General features: G+C 33.9%; 2 protein-coding genes across 2 annotated transcripts; one reads left to right on the forward strand and one right to left on the reverse strand.

Moving 5' to 3' along the window:
- Positions 1-4,512: 4,512 nt before the first annotated feature.
- Positions 4,513-18,670, reverse strand: LOAG_17270 (hypothetical protein). The gene is made up of 22 exons (XM_020449930.1): positions 18,562-18,670; positions 17,781-17,852; positions 17,174-17,299; positions 16,726-16,797; positions 16,389-16,598; positions 15,783-16,001; positions 13,765-13,880; positions 13,402-13,547; positions 12,973-13,082; positions 12,563-12,693; positions 11,782-11,858; positions 11,290-11,489; positions 10,759-10,831; positions 8,925-9,145; positions 8,616-8,769; positions 7,612-8,021; positions 7,138-7,329; positions 6,975-7,054; positions 6,688-6,807; positions 6,249-6,532; positions 5,395-5,587; positions 4,513-4,923 (listed from the first exon to the last, which is right to left on the reverse strand). Exons 1-21 carry the CDS (start codon positions 18,616-18,618, stop codon positions 5,484-5,486), a joined length of 3,174 nt encoding a protein of 1,057 aa, XP_020306463.1. The 5' UTR covers positions 18,619-18,670; the 3' UTR covers positions 4,513-4,923; positions 5,395-5,483.
- A 2,374-nt stretch (positions 18,671-21,044) lies between these two features.
- LOAG_01009 (hypothetical protein) lies at positions 21,045-21,305 on the forward strand (the record flags this gene model as incomplete). Its single annotated transcript, XM_003136549.1, has 1 exon — positions 21,045-21,305. One exon carries the CDS (start codon positions 21,045-21,047, stop codon positions 21,303-21,305), a length of 261 nt encoding a protein of 86 aa, XP_003136597.1.

Genomic DNA, 21,305 nt, shown 5'->3' on the forward strand with positions numbered 1-21,305 from the left:
GTATAAACTGAATAGCCATCAGTTTTGAAAACAGAATCACAATTCATCGCTAAATGCATAAATGCTTTTGGCCTTTGCATAGTTGATGGTGCTGTATTGACGCATATGGCAATCTTCACTGATATCAAACCGATCATAAGTAGATAGGCATAGACGTCAAATAGCAAATTTTAATTTTCACGCTTACAGAAATCAGAGGGAAAGCGATTGAGGCGCAAGTAACGACAAAATCTTATGGTAGGGGAAAGGGAGGGGGGAAGGGGAGAGGTTATTTGAATTGATCCAGAGTTGGGAAACGTTTGCTTAAAAATTGTACAAATCGATCGAAGGTGGTCGGTTGGCTGATTGGCGAGCTGTAGTAGTGAAAAGAGTGTGATAAACTTGGAAGGAAAGTGTGAGAAACGCGATACGATCCGATTCCGATTGCGAGTAGAGGGTGGGTGGAAGGAAGAGATCGGCAAATCATCGGTGCTTCAGACAGTAGAGATGGTTGGAAAGAGATGAACATGGAAAGATGAACAAAGGGATGGAGTCATACCAATGCAAGTGCAGAATTAACGATGACAACATCGATGGCAAATTTGAACACACCGATCAAACTCTTCAAGTAAGCGGTCGAAAGGGTGGATTAGTGATTTACGAACTGATTTGTATGTCAAACAGGAAACATATGAACTAATTGACTAATTGATGACAGTAATGTAGTTCAGTGCCAATTTTATGTATAGAGAGGTTTGCAGTTCCACCCTTTCATGGAAATTATTTGAATTTTAAAAGCGAACTTTCCAAGTAGAAAAAAGAGCTAAAACATGAAGAAAGGGTTGAAACATTTTGCTTTTATGAGGAAGCAAGATATTTAAAATTTGAAGACTAAACAAGCAAACAAAGATTTCCACTTATCACTTCTTGAATATTTATCCTGAACTACAATTGTAAATATCGAGCAAAGACCACACAAAGAGAGAGATCCAGAGATAATATAAGTTTCGAAGTATTTTGAACGGATTTTTCAGTTTTTTTATAATAAATGTAAATTTTGAAGAACATGGAGAGCCTACTGTAAGTGGTTGGGAAATTAGTTTATTTCCATTATGCAACCCAACAAAGACAATTGTTCTATGGGGGAGTAAATTCAATCATATATGACAAGGGAGAACAACAAAGTGGTAAATTAGGTTCAAGGAGAAACTAACATATTGAGTTAAATTCACAATGTCAATTCATGAAGCTACATGGAATAAATGGTATTTTATGATACTCTTCAAATACTATTTGTTCCATTGTCGTCGGTTAGTTGCGACAAATTCACGGCGAAATATGCAAATAGTTTTTTCTTCAATGCCATATTTTTACCCTCTAAGTTAAGAGAAATTATCTAATTATACGTTGTTATACTTGTCGTTGGCATACATGTGCGGAGTGACTAAGATTTAGCTTGGTTGAGTTTTAGCTTAATGAAGCTGGATCGGTATTATGCCGAAAGTTTCATTTAAAGCCTCACTGTAATACAAAGACAGTAGTCCAAAGGCTTCACTGATAGATGCAAAAATCACATATACTACACGCTTAAGGACAAACTAACCTGTGATAAGAATAAGAGAAAAACTGTTCACGTCCGTCGTTCTTCAATACTCCAGCATGCCGTTGTTTTTTGCTGTATCATTGATTTTAGGCACTCACAGCCTCGTTTCATTCCTGGTATACCAAAGAAAAAGTTGTTTCATGTAAATAAAAATGAAGTGAAATAGAAAGGAAACAACTCGCTGAACCACAAGTAATTTTCGTTGAAACAACTTACTGATTGTACTGAATTAACAGTAAAAGATAGTACCAAATGGTCCATTCCATTATATTCAGGTTACAAAATATTAAGTGATAGTTAAAGATCCGAACTTAAATGAGCAGGTTTTCTTCAAACAAACTTGCCGAGATGTCTACATAGATTTGCAAATCAGAAAAATGCATTGAAATCTCTCTGCAGCAAAACTGTTACAGAAATTTCTTCATTCTTCTACATACCATTATTCATTTCCAAATATGTCATCCAGCGCTTATTATTACAACCGCGATATTAGGATTATTTTGTGTAACTTTCGGGGATGTAACTCAGAGAAATGTACTATGAATATTACCATTACCATACTCGGAAATCTTTCCAACTATATGAAATATAGTTGTTTTGATGCATCCTAAACACTAAACAAAATGCTTCACAAAATTTATTTAACCCATTAGCACAAAGAAGTCAGAAATCTAAGTTTTATTTTGAATTGTATCACAGAATACAGCATGGATTATGGAAACTAACATATCATAAAACGATCTTAACTCTATCAACTATCGCGTTAGACAGTCTTACCATAACTCGAAAATGAGTCTTCAACAGGAGACTAATAAACATGCGTGAATTGAATATGTTTGGTGAGCAAAGCGGAAAAGGGAAAAATATGAGCAAAAAGATAAACAATCAAAATTCAATCATTGAGTCAGCGAATGATAGTTTATAAGACTCCAATTACATGTTGTTGCCGAAGACCGCCAACTCTTCTTGATTCAATACGTAACAAAATATAAACCTAATAATAGCATACAGTTAACGAAAAGCCTGACAAAGTTAAAATATCATTTTCACAATTTCGAACTGAACTAAGAAAATTTTGAAAATTCAAATTATAATCCAAATCATTTCATGCACTGACATGTAATACACTTGAAACACAAATGCAAGATTTATCAGCTGGCAAAATAACAAGTTCCGCATATTACAACCAATATGTTTTGATTAAAATTTAAAAACTACTAGTTTTTAGACAAATATTGGGAACACCAAAAAGACTTTAGTCGATAACAATTGTTGCGAAATAATGTATTGCAAAACAAAGTGAAGACGAAGATATCGTATCGCAATTTTTACCGATGACAGCTAAACACCGTCACGGCTTAACCGACGACAGTGATACAGTACCATGATTTTTACCGATGATAGTGATACAGTGTTGCTACTTTAACCGATGACAGTTAAACACTGCTCCCTGCTTTCTTTTGGTGACAGTGATATAGTACAGCGATTTAAGCAGATAATTATACACAACTGCAATATCTGTGCCAGCTCATTCATTTCATTTCAACAAATAATAAAGTGAGTGCGGATATTACTAAAGACGCAATAAGGTAGAAGTCAACCGCACATGTCAAAAATTCCACAACAAAAGTTTTTTTACAATCTAGCAATACAAACTCTTCCCTTATGTTGCACAATACCGAAGGATGCTGAGCATATTGTGATATCCATGAATACTTTAGCAAGCATATTTTTCCCGTGCATTAGAAGAAAACCAACAAATTGCACTGATCAACACTCCAGTACTACGTTTATCTAATAACCTGTTTTAATTCCAATATTTTTATTATCTCAATTTCGACTAGTTGAATTATTTTTGCTAGAAAATTGCAAATTGTTTGATAAAATAAACGCGTCCATTTCATTCTTTTCTCCCTGCTCCTTCCCGTTGTTTCGAAAATCACTGAGACAAATCAAGCTTTTTCAAGAAACTTCCCTTTTTGAGTTATCTGGAGCATTCGTCAAATAGCAAATTCTTCTAAAGATTTTCTATATTAATGTGCATAGGCAAAAATACGGCTAAAAATGGCATTTCCGGTGCAATAATAAACGGAAAAAGAAAGAGCTTTATGGATATCTCAGGAACAGGGTTATTCAAATACAAAACTCCAAAATCTTAACAGAATTGACAAAGAAAAAACGGATAAAATTTCTACAAAACCACCAGACGGGAATTTAATATTGTCCAGATCCACTCTAGACAACTTTAAAAACTCAGTGCTACAAATTTCCTTAAAGATAACTGTGCCTGAGTATTGGACTGTTACAATAATTAAGTTACAAACATAATTAAAAGTAAGGGAGTCACAGAAAGGGATTAAATGGAATATTATAAGCCTATTTAAAAGCGACGAACAATTACACGCTATTTCTCAATATACTTCCAAGGTTAAGAGTAAGTAAGCAGTTATGGAATTCCAGACTTTAAGCCCTTCTGGACGAAGTTGTGCAGTCCGTTTCAGGAATGTAAAAGCCCATGGATCACAAATTTAATTCCTCCTAAAGCTCAGCAAAACAGGAATATTTTTATGATTCTCAATTTCGATTTTGTTATTTAACGGCAATACAATAGGAAAACGATCGAGTAATTCATTTGAAAAACTGCTAACTTAACAAATTGAATATGCATCCATTCCATATTTCGAACAAGAAATGGAATAAAACATTACAAGGAAAACGGGACTGGGACAAGTAAAAACAATTAGTTTATAGATTTGGTATTTAGAAATTACACAAATACACGAATAGATTGAACAAATATCTCACAAAAAAAAAAAAAAAAAAACCTACAGTTTTCCCACTTCTGACTTAAACAAATTTGCATACAACTGATTGTAAATGAAAAAGGAAATTTTATACTGAAACATATTTGAAATAATGTTTAAAATATTCCCCTGTCCTTTTTCTTTCCCATGCTTACCGTTCTCCCGTCTGAAGCAAATATTTGTAATTATCAACTTTATCAAAATTCCAACGGTCCGCAATCAGAAATATGCTGCGAATGCAAAAAGATTATTTACCACATTCAACAGTTAATTCGGTACATTCTAATTATTGCTCTATCAAACTTTTCAGAGACCGTTCAATCAGTTGTCGATGACTGATTCGTGTGACACCGAGTTGCGTTAACAATGATCGATCAAAAGACAACAGATGAGCACCGTTAATTCGAAACTGTTGGAATTTCCGGGAATGTTCCGAAAGACCCAGTGTTTTTAGCCATGCAATAATATCATCAGTTGTCCAGTTTGCCACCTGCTTATCGATAAAATTTTTACTCACAGACGGACTTGTGTGATTACCTGCAAACATTATCACTGCATCAAATTAAACTGAAAATAAGATTAGGAACTTTTGACGCTTTAAATCTTCCACTTTAAAATACAATAAAGCATTGTGAGTGGCGGAAAGAAAAACGATTTAAGGGAACCAGCCATTTTCAAATTGTCATATAGACAAAAGCACGAAGGAGTACGGCAATTGGAATAGAAGCAGTTATTTGCCTAAAAAGAAGCTAAAATTGTGCCGAGAGGTAAATCGTTTTAAAAAAAATTGCAAGCTTAAAAAAGATAAATAAGAAGTATTGCAAAACGGTCGTTGAGTTTATGTCCAAAAACTGTGCAATATGAAAAAACTATGTAAACCGTAATGCAACTTCCAAAATGTAGAAAAATATTTAAGTAATCGAAACACTAGAGAATCATGGACAAGCAGACAGGAACAAAGTTTCATACATATACAACACCGATGAAATAAATTTCTGTGCAGCTTACTGGATTCTGCCGCGACCTCGTTATCGGAGTCCCCGGTACCACTATCCGGCTCATCATCGTTACAATCAATCGGTGGAGTTATTGAGAATTTAGTGTGAGATATTGAAGACAACAGGGTAGTGGCAAATGTCCGCTGTTGACGGTCCGATGATGACTGTCCGCTCAACGTCGACAGCGTGGAGTTCAAGCTCACCTGGAGAGAAATTCAAATTCCACAGAGAGTGTAAGAAAAAGCCAGATAAATTGAACAAAGGAGTTCTTTTACCGACAAGTGAAAAAAAGTGAAACATTAAACCCTAAAATATCGAGAAGTATAAGTGTGTTAAGATAAGCCAGTCTAAGTACACTTGCACTACGCTTTTTTAATCAAATTTTTGCCTGATATCATCTCCGATATAGGTCGTAAAACCGTTGAAGTAGTTTAACTTGAATAGAAAATTTCAAAACATATAATGTTTCAAATCTCGTTTTACCTAGCAAATTCTCTTGACCTCCTTCCTCCAGGAAAATAAAAAACAGGAAACTGAAATCGCCCAAAAATAGATCGCTCAAAAACTAGAGGACTACCTTTTGTAGAAAAAAGACTGTATTAATATTTGAGTTTTGGAAAGTTATTCCAAATCTGAGACAAAACTGATTTGCTAAATGCATAAAAGCAGTGGTTCCGGAAAGATTTTCTGCAATAATTGGAAAATAAACATGCAATAATTTATTTTCACATGAACAAGCTTTTGATTTCATTGCATTCTGTAGCATGCGAGAGGAAAATAAAGAAAAAGTTAAGTATAACTAATTGAATGGTACACTGAAGATAAATGGGGCATGTTAGACCCAAGACCCAAAATTTTTCTTACCTACCGAATCATGGTCGCTGATAAGTTGCGCTCGCTGTTGAACGGATGGAGGTGGCAGAGAAGGTGGTAGTATTTGAGGTAAACAAATGCTTCGTCTGGTATACGCAGAATCACAATTTTCGTCAAACTGATTACTAATCAAAGAGACATGACATGCTGAATTGGCAACAGCCACATTAGTAGTTGCTTGAGCAGATCCTGGTATCGCGATTACGGTAGCACCTACTGATCCGATGTCGTCCCCACATTCTGACGGTTCAAGCGAAGTGCGTGACGATGTATAACTGAAAGCGAATAGCCTGAGAAAGAAACAGTCAAAGCTGCAAAACTCAACACTGATGTTTTTCGAAATAGATGATGATAAGTATGATAGCCGTCACCTTGATTTCGGCATAACTTAAGGTGTCGAAGACATAAGTATTTTAGCAGATCAACTCACCCACTGTCTTTCTTCGTTGCAATGCCCGTCGGAGAATGCTCTGATTTCCCGATTTCCCATTTTGTTGAACTTGACATATTTTGTCGGACTGATTCGCACAAACTTAATCCACCGTAGCTGCTACAAAATCATTTACTTTTACAGAATGTCCTTTCCTCGTCCTGAAAGGTCGATCTGCTCTCGTATTTCTAGAGTCGAATCATCTGTGGAGGACAACTTCGTGTACCTCACCATAGTTTAGTTCCGAAAACTAGAAAGTATTTGAAGTAGACTAAAGGAGACCAAACCTGATAACCGTAGCTACAGGAGGATTCTCCAACAAGAAAACAACTTTTTTCGATGCATCATTACTGCTACTTTGGGCAATCTAAAATTTTTCTGAAGTATAATAGAAAATAATTAAGGTTTATATTACAAGAAATCTCATGATTTTCTGTAAAAAAAGCTTGCTTTGCCTCTCCTTCTTGCTAGTGCATTACGCAGATCAGAATCAAATCCATGTGGTATGGTCCCACAGTAGTTAGCTGGTTCACGTCGTAAGGTAGGTTTTAGTTTCACCGTTGACAGTACTTCACTACTGATAGCAGCTATTCCCCTTTCCCTTGACTCAGATTCTTCTTGTTCAACATCCTTTTTAAAAGACTGAAAATTAGCTCGATTCATTCAAAAGAATAAGGCCATTTATGGTTACAAAATCTTAGAAGAGTAAATCGAAAAGTTTTTCACGGAAAAATCCAGAACTTCTCGTCCTTTACAGAAGGATTTAATCAGCACTGTCTGCTGGATTATCGCAACGACCAACATAACTGAAAACAAACTGTCAAAAATAACCGATCTGTTCAAACGTCTACACTCGTTTACTGGGATAATACCCATTTAATTGATGGTCCGAACAAAATTTTGGAGTCTTATATGAATGCATACCACAGATTTTGCTGTTGCTTTTCCAGAAGATTGAGGCGGAGGAGGTGGTGGTGGAGGAGGAGGTGGTGGTGGAGGCGGTGGTGGAGGCGGGGGTGGTGGTGGTGGGAAGGTCGTTTCGATTTCAGGTGGAGGCACTGATGTTCCTGTAAGAGAAGTGTTTGATATGGACGATATAGACACTGTCGGAGGTATGCTATTCGTCAAAGTATTACTATCATTCGAAAACGATACTGACAAGTTATCAAACAATGGAGGAGGTGGTGGAGGAGGCGGTGTTTTGGGTCGTTCGATAGACCTGAAAGGGCGAGAATAGTCTGAAGTGCTCTGAGAAGTTACAGAGCCAAGTTGGTTGACTTGTCCATCAAAAGAAGTCAGTGAAGGCGATTTATCATTTACTGATCGAGTCAAATCTGTAACAAAGGGCCAAGATGAAAATGCGCGCAAAATTCCTTAATTAATTGAGACAATTAATTAACTTTTGTGTTACAAAAAGGCTATTTCAAATTAAAATTAAAAATATTCCCGAAGTACTGAAATTTGAGCTTGTGAATGACATAACAGGAGCAAAAAAAGCAGTCTGGATTTGCTCAGTGAATAACTAAAGGGCGTCTAAAATACTTAATCATTCACAAAAGATGAGAGGAGCTGAGAGGTGATATGCATTAGGCGCAGGGCGGTAAATACCACACTTTGAAAGGTTACCGAGAGACACCAAATTCTGCCATAAATATCATAAGTTAAAATTTATGATGAAGGAGAACGAAATAAGATTGGAAAAGAGACCAGCAGCCAGATATTAAAAATGAATTATTGCGTTTCTGCACAATATTTTATTTCTACGTAACATAACCAGTGATTTTTAACACTAATCAATATCTCAGATCAGATAACACACTGATCAAAAATAGCAAAAACCTTATCGGGTTATGTGCTTTTATTTCTTGAATCAATCCTTGAAGGCTTCAGAAAATCAATGTGAAAGGGAAGATAAACTCAATAATAACCTGGTGAAGAATTAAAGCTTTGCATTACTGAAGGGATGCAATGATCGTTGTCAATTACTGGTGGTAAAACCATTCGATGTAAACCACCTTTTTTATAACGTTTCAGGTCGTTCACCGAACTAAACTTCAAACCACTTCCGTTTGATAGTGAATCCTGCAACAAATTCCGGCATATTTAAATATATTGCTTAGAAAGAAATAGATGTCAAAATTATAAAATATGTTTTCTAGGATAGAACGGTACAATGTGAAAAATATAAAACAGCAGTGTTATTTCAAAAAATTATGAAACTTGAGAGATAAAAAGACCTCATGTATGGGAATGGGTTGAAACTGCGAGGTACCCTGCCCCTGCCCCTGCCGTTCCATTAGTCGTTCCAATTCTTCCATTGAAATACGTTTAGAACCACTGATTCGTTGTTTTACGGACGCAAAACGTTCGTAATTGCTTTGATTTAACGCTTCTACCGATTTAGCAGAATGCAAAGGCAACATACTGCTGCCATAGCCGTACATGTCACCTATGTTACCTACAAAATGTAACAATAAGGAGATTAGTGGTATGAACTCTCATTTAACATTATTATTTATCTACTATTGCCAATTAATTAATATATCCGATGTAAGAACTAGGAGATAATGAATTCCAGTGACAAATGAAGAAATGTGAAATGACTTCTGGTAAACAGCAATAAAACCTGAAATTCACGAATGATAATAAAGTAATTCTGGACGGTTTTAAATGCGGATTTTCCTGCTTTAAATATCAGTTTAGGCAAGATAAAGCAATACGAATGTTGACCTTTCAACTTTTTTCAGCAAGAACTTTTGAATTAGAAATATTTCGAAATTCATACAAGCATTTTTTGACTTCACAATTTTCAAAATAAACGGGGACTAAACAAACATCATATACTTAAAAACAACACCCACCCACGAAGGTACGAATAGAACATGGAGCTGAACATGCAACATAATCGACTCTTCTTTACCTTTTCAGGATTGAGGACTGAGGATAGTATCATTCTGTTTAATTTAAATAATTTTTCCATATCCACACCTGCCTTCATGATCCTCCAAAAGTGAAATTGATATTTCAAATCAAGAAAAGGCAGGAGCAACATACACAAATAACGAAAACAACACCAAAGGTGCAGGTAATTCCAAGCATTTGTTATGTAAATTCACTTCAGGCTAATAGATATCAGGACTAGCATTATAGGCTTCTGTGAGAAGATACGTTATAAAAGTGACTGTTGAAGAACAGTACCAAATCATTTGGAAGAAATGTTTTTGAAGCTATTTTTTTTCCAAAGCTGATCGAACTGCAAGAGATGTATCATTATTGCTTCAGGAAGAAAAGTAACCTTATTGTGATTTCTGCAGTGGAATAGGATGCTGAGTTTTGAATATCCGGTCAAAACGATAAAGTAAAATGAATTTACCGTTGAAGCGATAATTTCGACGTGGTAACGAATAGCTGATGTCCGTTTTGTGCTGTGTCAGTGTTGGTGGACTATATTATAGAACTATAAGCGTCTACATGCACAACAGAAACATGCTAATTTGAAGATATACCACTTTTGAATTCACGAAGTGAAAGTAAGTATCAGAAAAGTACAGCTAACACAACAGAATTCTTTACAATATTTTCCTAAAAGATACTAATTTTACATAAGGACCATAAGAAACCATTTGCTAATTAATCCGATCATATATTGCTACCTTTTAAACAAACTGCCATGCATTTTGTATCAAATTCTTCCTGATTATAAAGCACAATCGTAAAAGACAAACATGTTTGCTCATATATGATTTTTTATATCAACGGAAACTTTAGCTTGAGTAGGATAACCTTATAATGAGGTCTTAAAAATTTAAAGACCTTAAGATGATCTTAAAATTGGTGTTTTTGCGCTCATTTCAACCATCCAAACAAAAATTTTATTCACAAGGCGGTGCGAGGCAATGACCTTTTGCTCTCTCGTACATTCAAAAACAGACGAAGGAGAATATCTGAGACAAAATAGTAAAAAGAATAAATAATACGTGCTTTCTATAGTTTAAAACAACAAGCCGCATCTAATATAAATAACTTGCATTAATATTTAATTAGAAAGCTTGAAATTTGAAAATGACCGACCTGTACGAGAAATGTTCACCGGCATCGTACGAGCGGGTCGAAAAGTGAATGAGCCAGGGTCAATAGTAATCACCTGAATAAAATTTCTAAAAAAATTTATTCATTGATTCAGTTTCTGTTTATGAATAGCGACTTGAATGATTCAGCTTCGTTCTACAACAATTTCTGTGTTTCTCATTCTATTCTTACCAGTCAATAAGTAAAAATTTGTCATGATATGATTTGCATTTTAGCACTAAGTTTAGTCTTTGGTAACAGTATTCTTCATCAATTGGTAGTGGTAAGCGTTGTCGACACAACTGGAGGAGAAGACATCGGGAATCTGCTCAAATACTAGAGAAAAGCAACTCTGTTTGAAGTGTTCAACATGTTCAACAGTGTTCAACTTTTTGCAAATATTTTTATTTCTTGTTTTTATTTCTTGTTTTATTTCTTGTATCCATATCCGGAACAACTCTCTTAGAAGATAGCCAATAGTAACAAAGTCATTCAAGTTTAGTCTGTGATTTCCTGAGAGTAAATTCGACCCACCTTTAACGTTACAGTGTCTCCCGAAGACTGTATCAGTTTATGGACTTGATCATGTGGTGTTCTACGCACATCAATGTCGTTCACCTGAAGCAAAAAATCACCGGGCCTTAGACCTGCTTTCATGGCCATTCCCTGCAGGTCAATCCCTTCGAATTTTTGCAATGCTGGATTCAGTAACGTTGGAGTGAAGTTTCCAGCTTCTGAAAGTATTAGTAAGTAGTTAACTTTTCCAATGCAGATTAAATAACTAGGAGTTGAATTTGGCTTTGATTTGTTCAAAATCAATTTTGATTTTAAAGTACTTTTTCTTCCTTCTATTCCCATTTCAATTTCTTTCAAAATTCAATATTTCAAAGTCTGTACTTGTTTTAATCTGAAATTTATATTCCAGTTAGTGATTGTATTTCCCTGCTCAATTCATATTGTTTTAATTTTGCATGCAAGTAACATATATTCGCACATATATACAAGCAAATAATGGTGAAGACAAACTTGTAGCGCCACGTAAGACGAATCCGAAGCCACCTTTACCATCTCGCGGTATTACAACAGTGCGTGGTATGTTCGCCCTACAAACAGAACATGCCGCCGAATGAAATGAGTAAATGAAAACTTTCAAGAGATTGCTCTATCTACTTCACAGATCAAACAAACAGTTAGCTAAGAACAGTCTTGGGATTACATAATTTTTTGATTCGTTTTTGTGTGTAAAAAAGTTTTTATAAAAAACTGTCCAAAAATCGATAATTCACATCCATGATATACATGTTGAACAGTCCTCTTATTTCATGTTTTCGAGCTCAATCCTGCATTATTACCCAGTAAGCCTGCCTACTTTGTAAAGCAGCAATTCATCCTTTTCCTCCTTCCAAATCGGTTTTGCATAATTTGTATAAGTCTATTCCGCCTATGTCAAATAAGTCTATGTTCTTACCGAACGATAAAGAACCAATGGATTGTTTACTATGATGCATCCATTATACCTAACCTATGTATCTAAATACTTAGCAAGGCAATACAATACAATGCCCAATGGCACAATAAAAGATGTGCAGAAAGCCGTCCAGCACCAAATTGTTTCATCTTATCCGCTCCAGACTTTCGATTATTTAGAATATCGGCGCCTGATTGACCGATGTGCATCTTTTCAGAGGAAAAGGTTTCTGTATTTCACTTTGTTTTTACATCATTCAATCAGCTCAGCTCGAAAACCTCAATAAGATAAATATCAAGGAAGGTTTTATGAATGTTTAATCGAATAAAAGCGGCGTACTCAAAACCACTGATTTTCACTAGCGGGTAAGCCGGATATCGTCGCATAGTATTGTATCCACCACTAACATCTCCTGGACACGTTTTATAGCTGGATATTGACACGTGGCTTGGTGTCGGGCTGGCCGGTATCTAGAAAAATAAGTCGATATTTTTGGAAGCCATCAATAAATTTAGTTATTAACTTTCAAACTATCTTACTTTGTTCAGCAATAAAGGGTCAGAAAAGTTTGAGCGAGAAGTTTGATAACGAAAATGTAATTCAGATTACAAATAATCACATTTTCCAGCTTTAGAAAAATGCAATTATTTTTATCAAAAAAAATGTAGAGAAATTATTTTTTATCAAAAAAACTTACCGAAAAAAAGAAAAAAGATGTAGAATTGAAATTATTTTATCAAAAATTTTACCACAGATCGATATTCGCTGCTACAAAGTGATGAATGACTTGAGCTTCGTTGACCAGGTAGCATTGATGAACGCCTTCTGGGATTAAAGGTTGGCTTCACGTTATAGGGTACTGAAAATGGAGTGATTTGGAAGCTTACTCAGTTTTACCATTCCCAATACCATTATTGTTGATTGTTCTGACAAAAACTAAGGTGTGAGAAAATAGTGCTCCCCAGGTCTTTGTTCTAAAGATGGAGCGAGGAGTGGACAAATGGTTTCCTTCATTTTTAAAATCTCGATCATACTACAAGCAAGTATCACAGGAACCGAGGGCACTAAAATGTTTCGACATGAAAAGGTTGATGGATCCTAAATATGCTAGACTTCAAACAAAAGCAAAGATCTTTGAAAAAACGATTCGGAATTTATCTTCAGAGATGTTAACGAACCAGTGGATAGAGGGTCGTGGTTCAAAATAACTTTCATTACTTCATGGGAGCCAAGAATTTGTGCCACATCCAACGGTGTCTGGCTTTGCTTATTCACAATAGTCGGATGAGCACCACGAAACAATAGTAAACGTGCGCAATTGGGTCTAAAAAATTTTTCAGCTAATAAAACTCAATTTTTTTTCGAACTGTTAACAATAGATTGTGCTTTATTTTATTTTTCGTTTCTTTTCAGATCAACAGAAATTTGATTTGTTGAGTGCATGTTTAATTTCATTCAAATTTTTAAAAATTTCATGTTTTATAAATAGGGTGCAGCAAACACAGTCTAGAGAAGAGCGAAAGAAAATCAGAACTAATTACTTATTGTGGATGGCACAAACGTGAAGTGGACTATTTCCGTTAACATTCTGAGCATTAATTTCAGCTCCATAATATATCAAATAATCAACATGTTGCACCAGACCATTCTTGCATGCCTAAAAAGGAGAATTTTCGCTAATTTTCGAATTTTTGAATTTTTTCGCAAAATAAATTGAAGATACAGGATGATTGGATTCGGAAGGATAAATGTAAATGAATTAGAAAAGTAAACAATAAAAATAATTGTACGAGGAATTCAGTTAAGTATTTCAATCCAGTTTATGAAAGTTGCTCAATATTTTTAATGGTTGGAACATAAAGCATGTCTTAAAAGACTGTAATACTTTGGTCGAGCAATCCTCCTAATTCCATGAAATTCCTGAGATGATGAATATTAATTCTAATGATCTGAGAGGAAACCATAGTTCTACATGGATTACTTCAATTATACCTCAAAATTCGAATTACTTCTGCCTCTCTACCTCTTTCGTAAACAATTAACAAAACAATTACTTTTTCCTCCGTTAACAAATCCTGAGATAATAAACTAAATATATCTTGGTCTCGACTATCTTATTTCTTAATTCTTATCTCTTTATGTTATTCATTATAGGAATGATATTGCATAGGTAATGTTGCTTTTTAACGTTTCTTTCCACAACTGAAAAATTATCATATACAGTCTAAATTTTCGCACTATTCTCTTCTGATCTCTAAAAGATTTTCTGAAGTATCAAAGGAGTTTCGTAGAGAATATCGATTGGCGGAGAAGATAATTCGAAGGTGACTACTACAAACAGAAGCTTGTTACTGTAATTTTCTCGTACCTGAGTGAATTTAACTTTTAATTTGAAACTGAAAAATTTGTTTTCAAAATAAACATTACTGGTGGACAGAATGGTTAATTATTCATTATAAAGGTATAAATGCTGACTACTTTTTCTACATTTGATGAGTGGATCAATCAATTAGGAAGGAAGGATTCAAGGCATAAGTTTTGCATTTGAGTTAAGGATCGAGGCGGTGTGAGAATCAATATAATTCGACAAGAATCGTAAAGGGATTGTAATACCGAAACTATTGCGCAAATTAATAAACAGTGTTATATCTTAATAGATATGCAAAAAGTGAAATTTTGGTAAGAGTATTTAGATTGATGAATAACAAAAGCTGCGTTAGACGCACTTTTCCTCACGTATTTAGCAGAATAAGATTAGGTGAATAACTTCCACAGAAATTGTTGGTTTTCGGGAAATAAAAAAGTTTGTTGGGAAATGCCGGTTATCTGGTTCGGATGATAATAGCAAAATTACATAATGATATGAGAAATTGGCTAATATAGAAGATAGTGGTTGGTAAGAGTTGGTAACGATCGCACTGATACTACAATGGATATCAACATTAGTCGAGGAACAGAACGGAAACGTTTTTTAAACCACAAAAAGTCCAGGTATAAAAAAACTGTCCTCCCACTTAAGGTAAGGTAATTGACGCTATTTCACTCACGAAAACGACCTAAATCTCTTTAGTCAGTAGTGTTTAAAGAAAATTATTACTGATTAGAAGGCAAGTATCAGATATGGTTCACGAAACTTTCTGTTCTCTCTCCGGGAATTATCAACGATTCTATTAGTTTCATTTTCTTATTATAAATGCAGATACCGCTTAGCTAGATTAGTGATCGTTTTGTGCATCTTCTATATAAGATCAAGTTCCCATTCAAACAGAGATGGTGCCACCTATTTTCTGATTAAGTATTGATAATTAAAAAAAAAAATTTCTGAAATTACTTTTAAGAAATTTGCCGATGTGGTTGAGGATGATACGATAGTCAAAGAATGGATATCTCTACTGAAGAGAATCGCAGTCCCTCCTTTCAAGAAACTATCACAGCGTTAACAAATTTTGTGTTGATATCAGGAAAATCATAAAATCTTAACTGAGTACAAACGAATAAGAGGAACTAATCTGGAAATCATGTATAATAAATAAACAGTGACAGCGATAACAGTACAAACCTGATGTATTTCATGATTTCCATCCAAATCAGTTACACTAATATCTGAATAATTATAAAGCAACATTTGGGCTATCGATGATTTCGAACTACTTTGCAGCATGTTGTAGTAGAGTGGTGTCAGGCCAAGTGGATCACGGTAATTTGGTGAAGCGCCAAGTTCTAGCAAACAGTTCACGTTTTCTGCCAAGGACCAATATGCTGCCTTATGCATTGCTGTCTATAAATGTGGAATATCAGGACAAAACAGTACTGTGGAATATCTTTAACACAACTTTAATTCGTTAGTATTTTAAAAGCACGCCATATGACTAGATTATGATATGGTATATGATAGAATCACTTGTAGACTGGAACTTACTAATAAAATCTATATTAGTTTCTATAGAATATGAGACATTTTTAATGATCAAGCGAACTTCATAAACAAAACTCATTTCATTTTATCTAACCTCAAATTTTGATTCAGTTCCAAAAGACTCTATACCCAATACCAAAAGCTATGCCTTCATTTAGATCACAATATATGGCATCATATTTTAGCTAATCATGATTAAACTTCTCCTTCGCCATTTGCTTCTCTTAAAATAATCCTACAGTATATTACCTGTCCATCACTATTTCGGAAATCGACATGAGCTCCATGTTCTACCAGCGTTTTAATAAAATTTTCATTGTGCGGTAATGAGCATACCATCGTCAATGGTGTCTTTCCTTCATTATCGTGAAAATTGGGATCGAATCCTGCACTGCACATCTCTTCCATCTTTTTTAGCTGTCCAAGAGCAATGTGATTCATGAATTTTTTCAAATTTGACTGAAAGGTGAAAGATGAATGCGACTAAGGGATAGAAAGGGATGAAATGTTTATTCAAAATAGATCATGCTGTTCTTCCATTTATTCAATAAAAAAGAAAATTTCACAACTAAATAAAATAATTTACCTTTGTATTTAATTTTTCCAGCTGTTTTTCATCAATGTTCAACATTTTGTAGACCCGCTTTTTGTATTTGAGCTTAAATGAAAGGCTATGGTTGTTAATTAAAGTTTTGTTTACCTTTCTGAAGAATTCAATTCAAAAACTCAGTGAAAAGTAAAAATTTCATTAAAAGTCTACCATTGTGATATAACTCATTTCAAGTGTTTATAATTTGTTTTATTATTGCCAGTGCTGAAAGTTTTGAAAAAGAATGATAAAAGTCTTCTTTCAATTCATTTTCTTCATTTAAACAAGTAAGCAAGGTTGTGGAAACCGGGACATTTGTGTAATAGTTAAGGAATTATTGAGATGCAATAAAAATCTCAGAAATTAAAGCTTATTAAACTGTTGATTAGATCATAAATGCTTTTGCTCTATCTTAGAATTGAAAAAGATGCCACACGAAAATAACCTCGAGATAAGGGACACAATCATGAAATGGGTATTCACGTATCGAACGGTCTTCCAGTAAGAATTTGCCGGCACGACCATCACAAGGCGGTAGAAATAAGCCGTAATTGAATGACTGAGGTAGCTTCTGCAACGTATTTAATCCGATAAGAAATTATTCATCACCTCTTCTTTACCACTGTTAACACTTAGAAGAATTGTAAGGTTACGGAAATTTTTAACTTGCAACTGCCATTGTTCCTTATGCAAATTTCAAACATCTCTCGAGTGGTTATATGATGAATTTGTGGGAAGATGCAGAATTTGTCCAAAATTCAGGCTATCAAATTTATGAAAAAAGTTTAACATATATATGATTTTGGTAAATCATCGATGAAATTATTTTAAAATACTTTGAGCTATTATGAACAATGCGAAATGCTCTTCAGTCTAATCGCATTTGACAGTCTGTCATAATTAACCGGAATTTGTGAAAATGGGAAAGGAAATAATCAAGAAATGTTAATTTTAACAGGAAGATTGCCAAGAACAAGAATGTTTTATTAAATCGAATAAAAAAAAAGGACTGAAAAGAAAGAAAACAAAAATGTTGTAAAATGTCAACTTACACTCTGAAGCGACTGGACAAGTCGTCCTTTGATTTCCCAAACTTTTTCATCAAGATTCACAACCAAACATTTCTACAATTCATTAATTTTCCACATCAATGCTTTCCATTTCACAATCAATCAGCAAGAAATTTAATTTAAACATACATTTCATACAGGATTTTCAACATAATGAAATTTAGTGACATTTTAAAGATATTTGTTTTTTGTAGAATAAAGATTATGTAGCGTGGAAGAGAACTGTATTTGTTTGTGAAGGTAAATACCGTATAGAGGTTGTTATATATCTGAAGACATGCATAGTGCATAAATTGATACTGTATGACTTTTTTGCTTTTTGATAAAAGATACAAAATGATCATCAATGATCAAGCAATTTTAAAGAGGAAATATATGCCAAAGTACTATTTCCTCGCTTCAGCAAACAAACAAAAAGGATTCAATCATGCTCTGTGACTAACTGATAACATTACTTCTACGTGTAAACCAGCCGATAACCTGTCAAGCAAAGTCGTCAAACATTCATTTTACCATTAATTTCATACATTCGCAAACATAAATTTATGTTCTGAGGCGTATATTATGTGTTTGATAAAAAGTTTTCTAACTATCGTTTACCCTTGTCAGCTTGTTTGCACACAGTTTTGCTATCAATATCTTTTTTCCACAAACTCAGAATCCCAAATATCTCAAGGTGAATTATTACTGATGAAAGAGCAGATGTATTGCATTACATAAGGTGCGAATAATCGAGAAAAATATAAAAAATCTTCTAACTGACCTGAATATGAAGCTCGGGAATGAAAATTTGCATATTCAGCACATCATCATCTGCCATAGTAATCAAGTATTCCACACCACTACTGTACCTTGATACATATAATCTGCAAAACGAATAAATTCTGGATTTCATGTCCAATAACCACACCCGGAAAAAAACCGCATATTCTATTGAGAATGAAACTACAAATTTTTAAATTAGTTATAATTTATAAAACATCCCAAAAATAATTTATTCAGATAAAGAAAAGGCAAAAATTGAATGATTTCCGAAAAACAGTCATTTCATTAAATTCAGTGCAAATTCTGAAAAAGCAAATTCGGAAAAATGAGAAAGGAAGACACAATTTTTGTTTATGAAAACTAATAGTTGAAGTGAAAAATAATTCAAATTCTGTTTGCATAATTTATTCTATGCTATTGCCGGTAATGTTTCCTTGCACTCTTCTCTTCGTATTCACTTAATGCAGATCTTTTTTCCCTGTACAAAAGTCCCAAAATTATTATTACAACTACCCTAAGTATTCACACAAACGTCCTTCACTTCAAATTACTCTTTTATCCCACTTTGAGAGCCAATTAAGTATCCTGCTCATTCTAACTGAACATCAATCGATTGAAGAAGCAAAAATCAAAATAAATCCAGTAGGAAAAGTCAGAAGAGAGAATGGAAACTTAATAAGAAATGATATGTATTCGATTCGTTCAAAATACCAATGATATCATTTAATTTCTTAAATCATTAAAAAAATATCATTATAACTGAACAGATTTTTGTTATCCTTTTTGGAAATTTTTGTGTGTTAACTCAATTAGGGCATATTTCTGTTCAAAAAAGTAAAACTTTGCAAGGCGATTTGCTTGCAAAATGCAATTTACACTAATAATTGAAAAATGAACGTTAAAAATGTTTTTCCCTTAGGGCGAAATGTTTACAATTAGCTTCATGCACATTGTTATTCTTGAAAAATTTCATCTTCCATGTGTAAATAACGTCACAAGTCAATGAACAAATATTCTTTTACAAAAGACAAAATGGTCTGACATTGAGGAAATCTGTTGTACGTTAGATCGTCTTCCTGCACAGCAACATTGAATCATATTTGTAAATGTTTATTCCGTCAGTCAAAAGCAGTTCAAATTAGAACTTAGTTGTTACTCATGCCTTAATTTCAGACTTCAGTTCTCAATTTAAAGTTTTTTTACTGTTTGTTGGGAAAGCTGCTACAGAGATTTGATGATTTAAATTTTCGCTGTTTTTTTCCAAGCCTGTTAACTGTTAAATTTATCGTTGTTTAAATTTGTTGCATCTCAGACAAAAACTTAACGTTGTCCAATTAAAAGTCTCTTTCTAGCGATGAACTACAGTTATCGTAAATTGTCATACAAGAAAATAATTGTTGGCAGGATCACTTGAAGATCATAGCAGGTATGACCATAATAAACTTTAGAAGTGGAAATCTTGAAATGAACCGGAATTAGCATTCCGTTAAAATACTTTAAAAAAGAAAGGTAAGATGTAGAGAATATCCAAAGAAAAGAAAAGCAGTCTGTAGAAAGTTACATGAATTACATGAAGTTATACGTCATATTTTTTTCTTCTAAACCTATTAACTTTTAAAAATGAATAGCTCTTATCAATCAAAAGAGCCGCCCAAAAAATACGACGGTATAGAAATAAAAAGGAAATAGTGTCTTTTGGAAATTCTTCACTTAATTTAATTTAATCTAAAAATGGATTGAAATAAAGTTACGAGCTACCATATCGCTGAATTTCTACCTTATTTGAAGAGAAAGGTAACATAAAATACTTTAGAATTTTAATTTACAAGGATAATTCTCAAATATACGATAGCTATGTTTGTAAATCAAAAGTGAAGGATAAAAAAAAGTACAAATTTTGAAAATTTCGTCAATAAAATATGAATTCCAAACAAGTTTAAATCCAAACACTGCTCTTCATATGTTCATTAGAGCATTCGTACTCGGTGCTCTGTAGAATAAAGTTTTATTTCAAGCTTGTTGGAATAAAAATTTTTGCGAATTGTTGCGGGTAGATGACAGCTTCCTTCAATTCCATTGGTGATGATTTTTCTGGTGATTTCGGGCTCATACCATAAGTAAAACTTTTTTCCATTCCATTCACTTCATCACAGTCTTTCATTTCACTTCTTCAGTACTGCAGATTTTTAATCTTTTCAAATATAGCTAAAAAACTAGATTACTAAAACAGAAAAATGTAATCTGCCGAATAATGAAGAGAATATGAATTCAGAATAATAAAGTTGGGGAAATCCGGAAAAGGTAATTATCAAAAAAAAGGAAAAAATTTTGCTTTTCAATGTATTTCTTGGAATATTTCCTTCCCCACCTATAAGCGAAATTTATGATTTTACGAAGGAAATTTAGGGTTTTTCATCACCAATCAATCATCTTAATTCAGCATGCATTAATTTGCGTTTGTGCGCTGAAGGACAGGAATCAATGGATATAATGCAGTGCATACCGATCCAGTTCACTTCTCCACCGATTCTACCACAGAATTTTGCTCAAAGTTATCTTAGACAAAAACCAGTACGTGAAATATTGTACACACAAACACACACATACAAACACACGTATACACATGCACAAACACACACATATACAAACATACACATACATACACACATATATACATACAGACACACACACACATATACACGCACACATATTTTGCATACGTTTTATCCAGTCAGCATGTAA

This window comes from Loa loa (assembly GCF_000183805.2).
Source record: "Loa loa unplaced genomic scaffold supercont3.56, whole genome shotgun sequence".
Lineage (NCBI taxonomy): Eukaryota > Metazoa > Nematoda > Chromadorea > Rhabditida > Onchocercidae > Loa > Loa loa.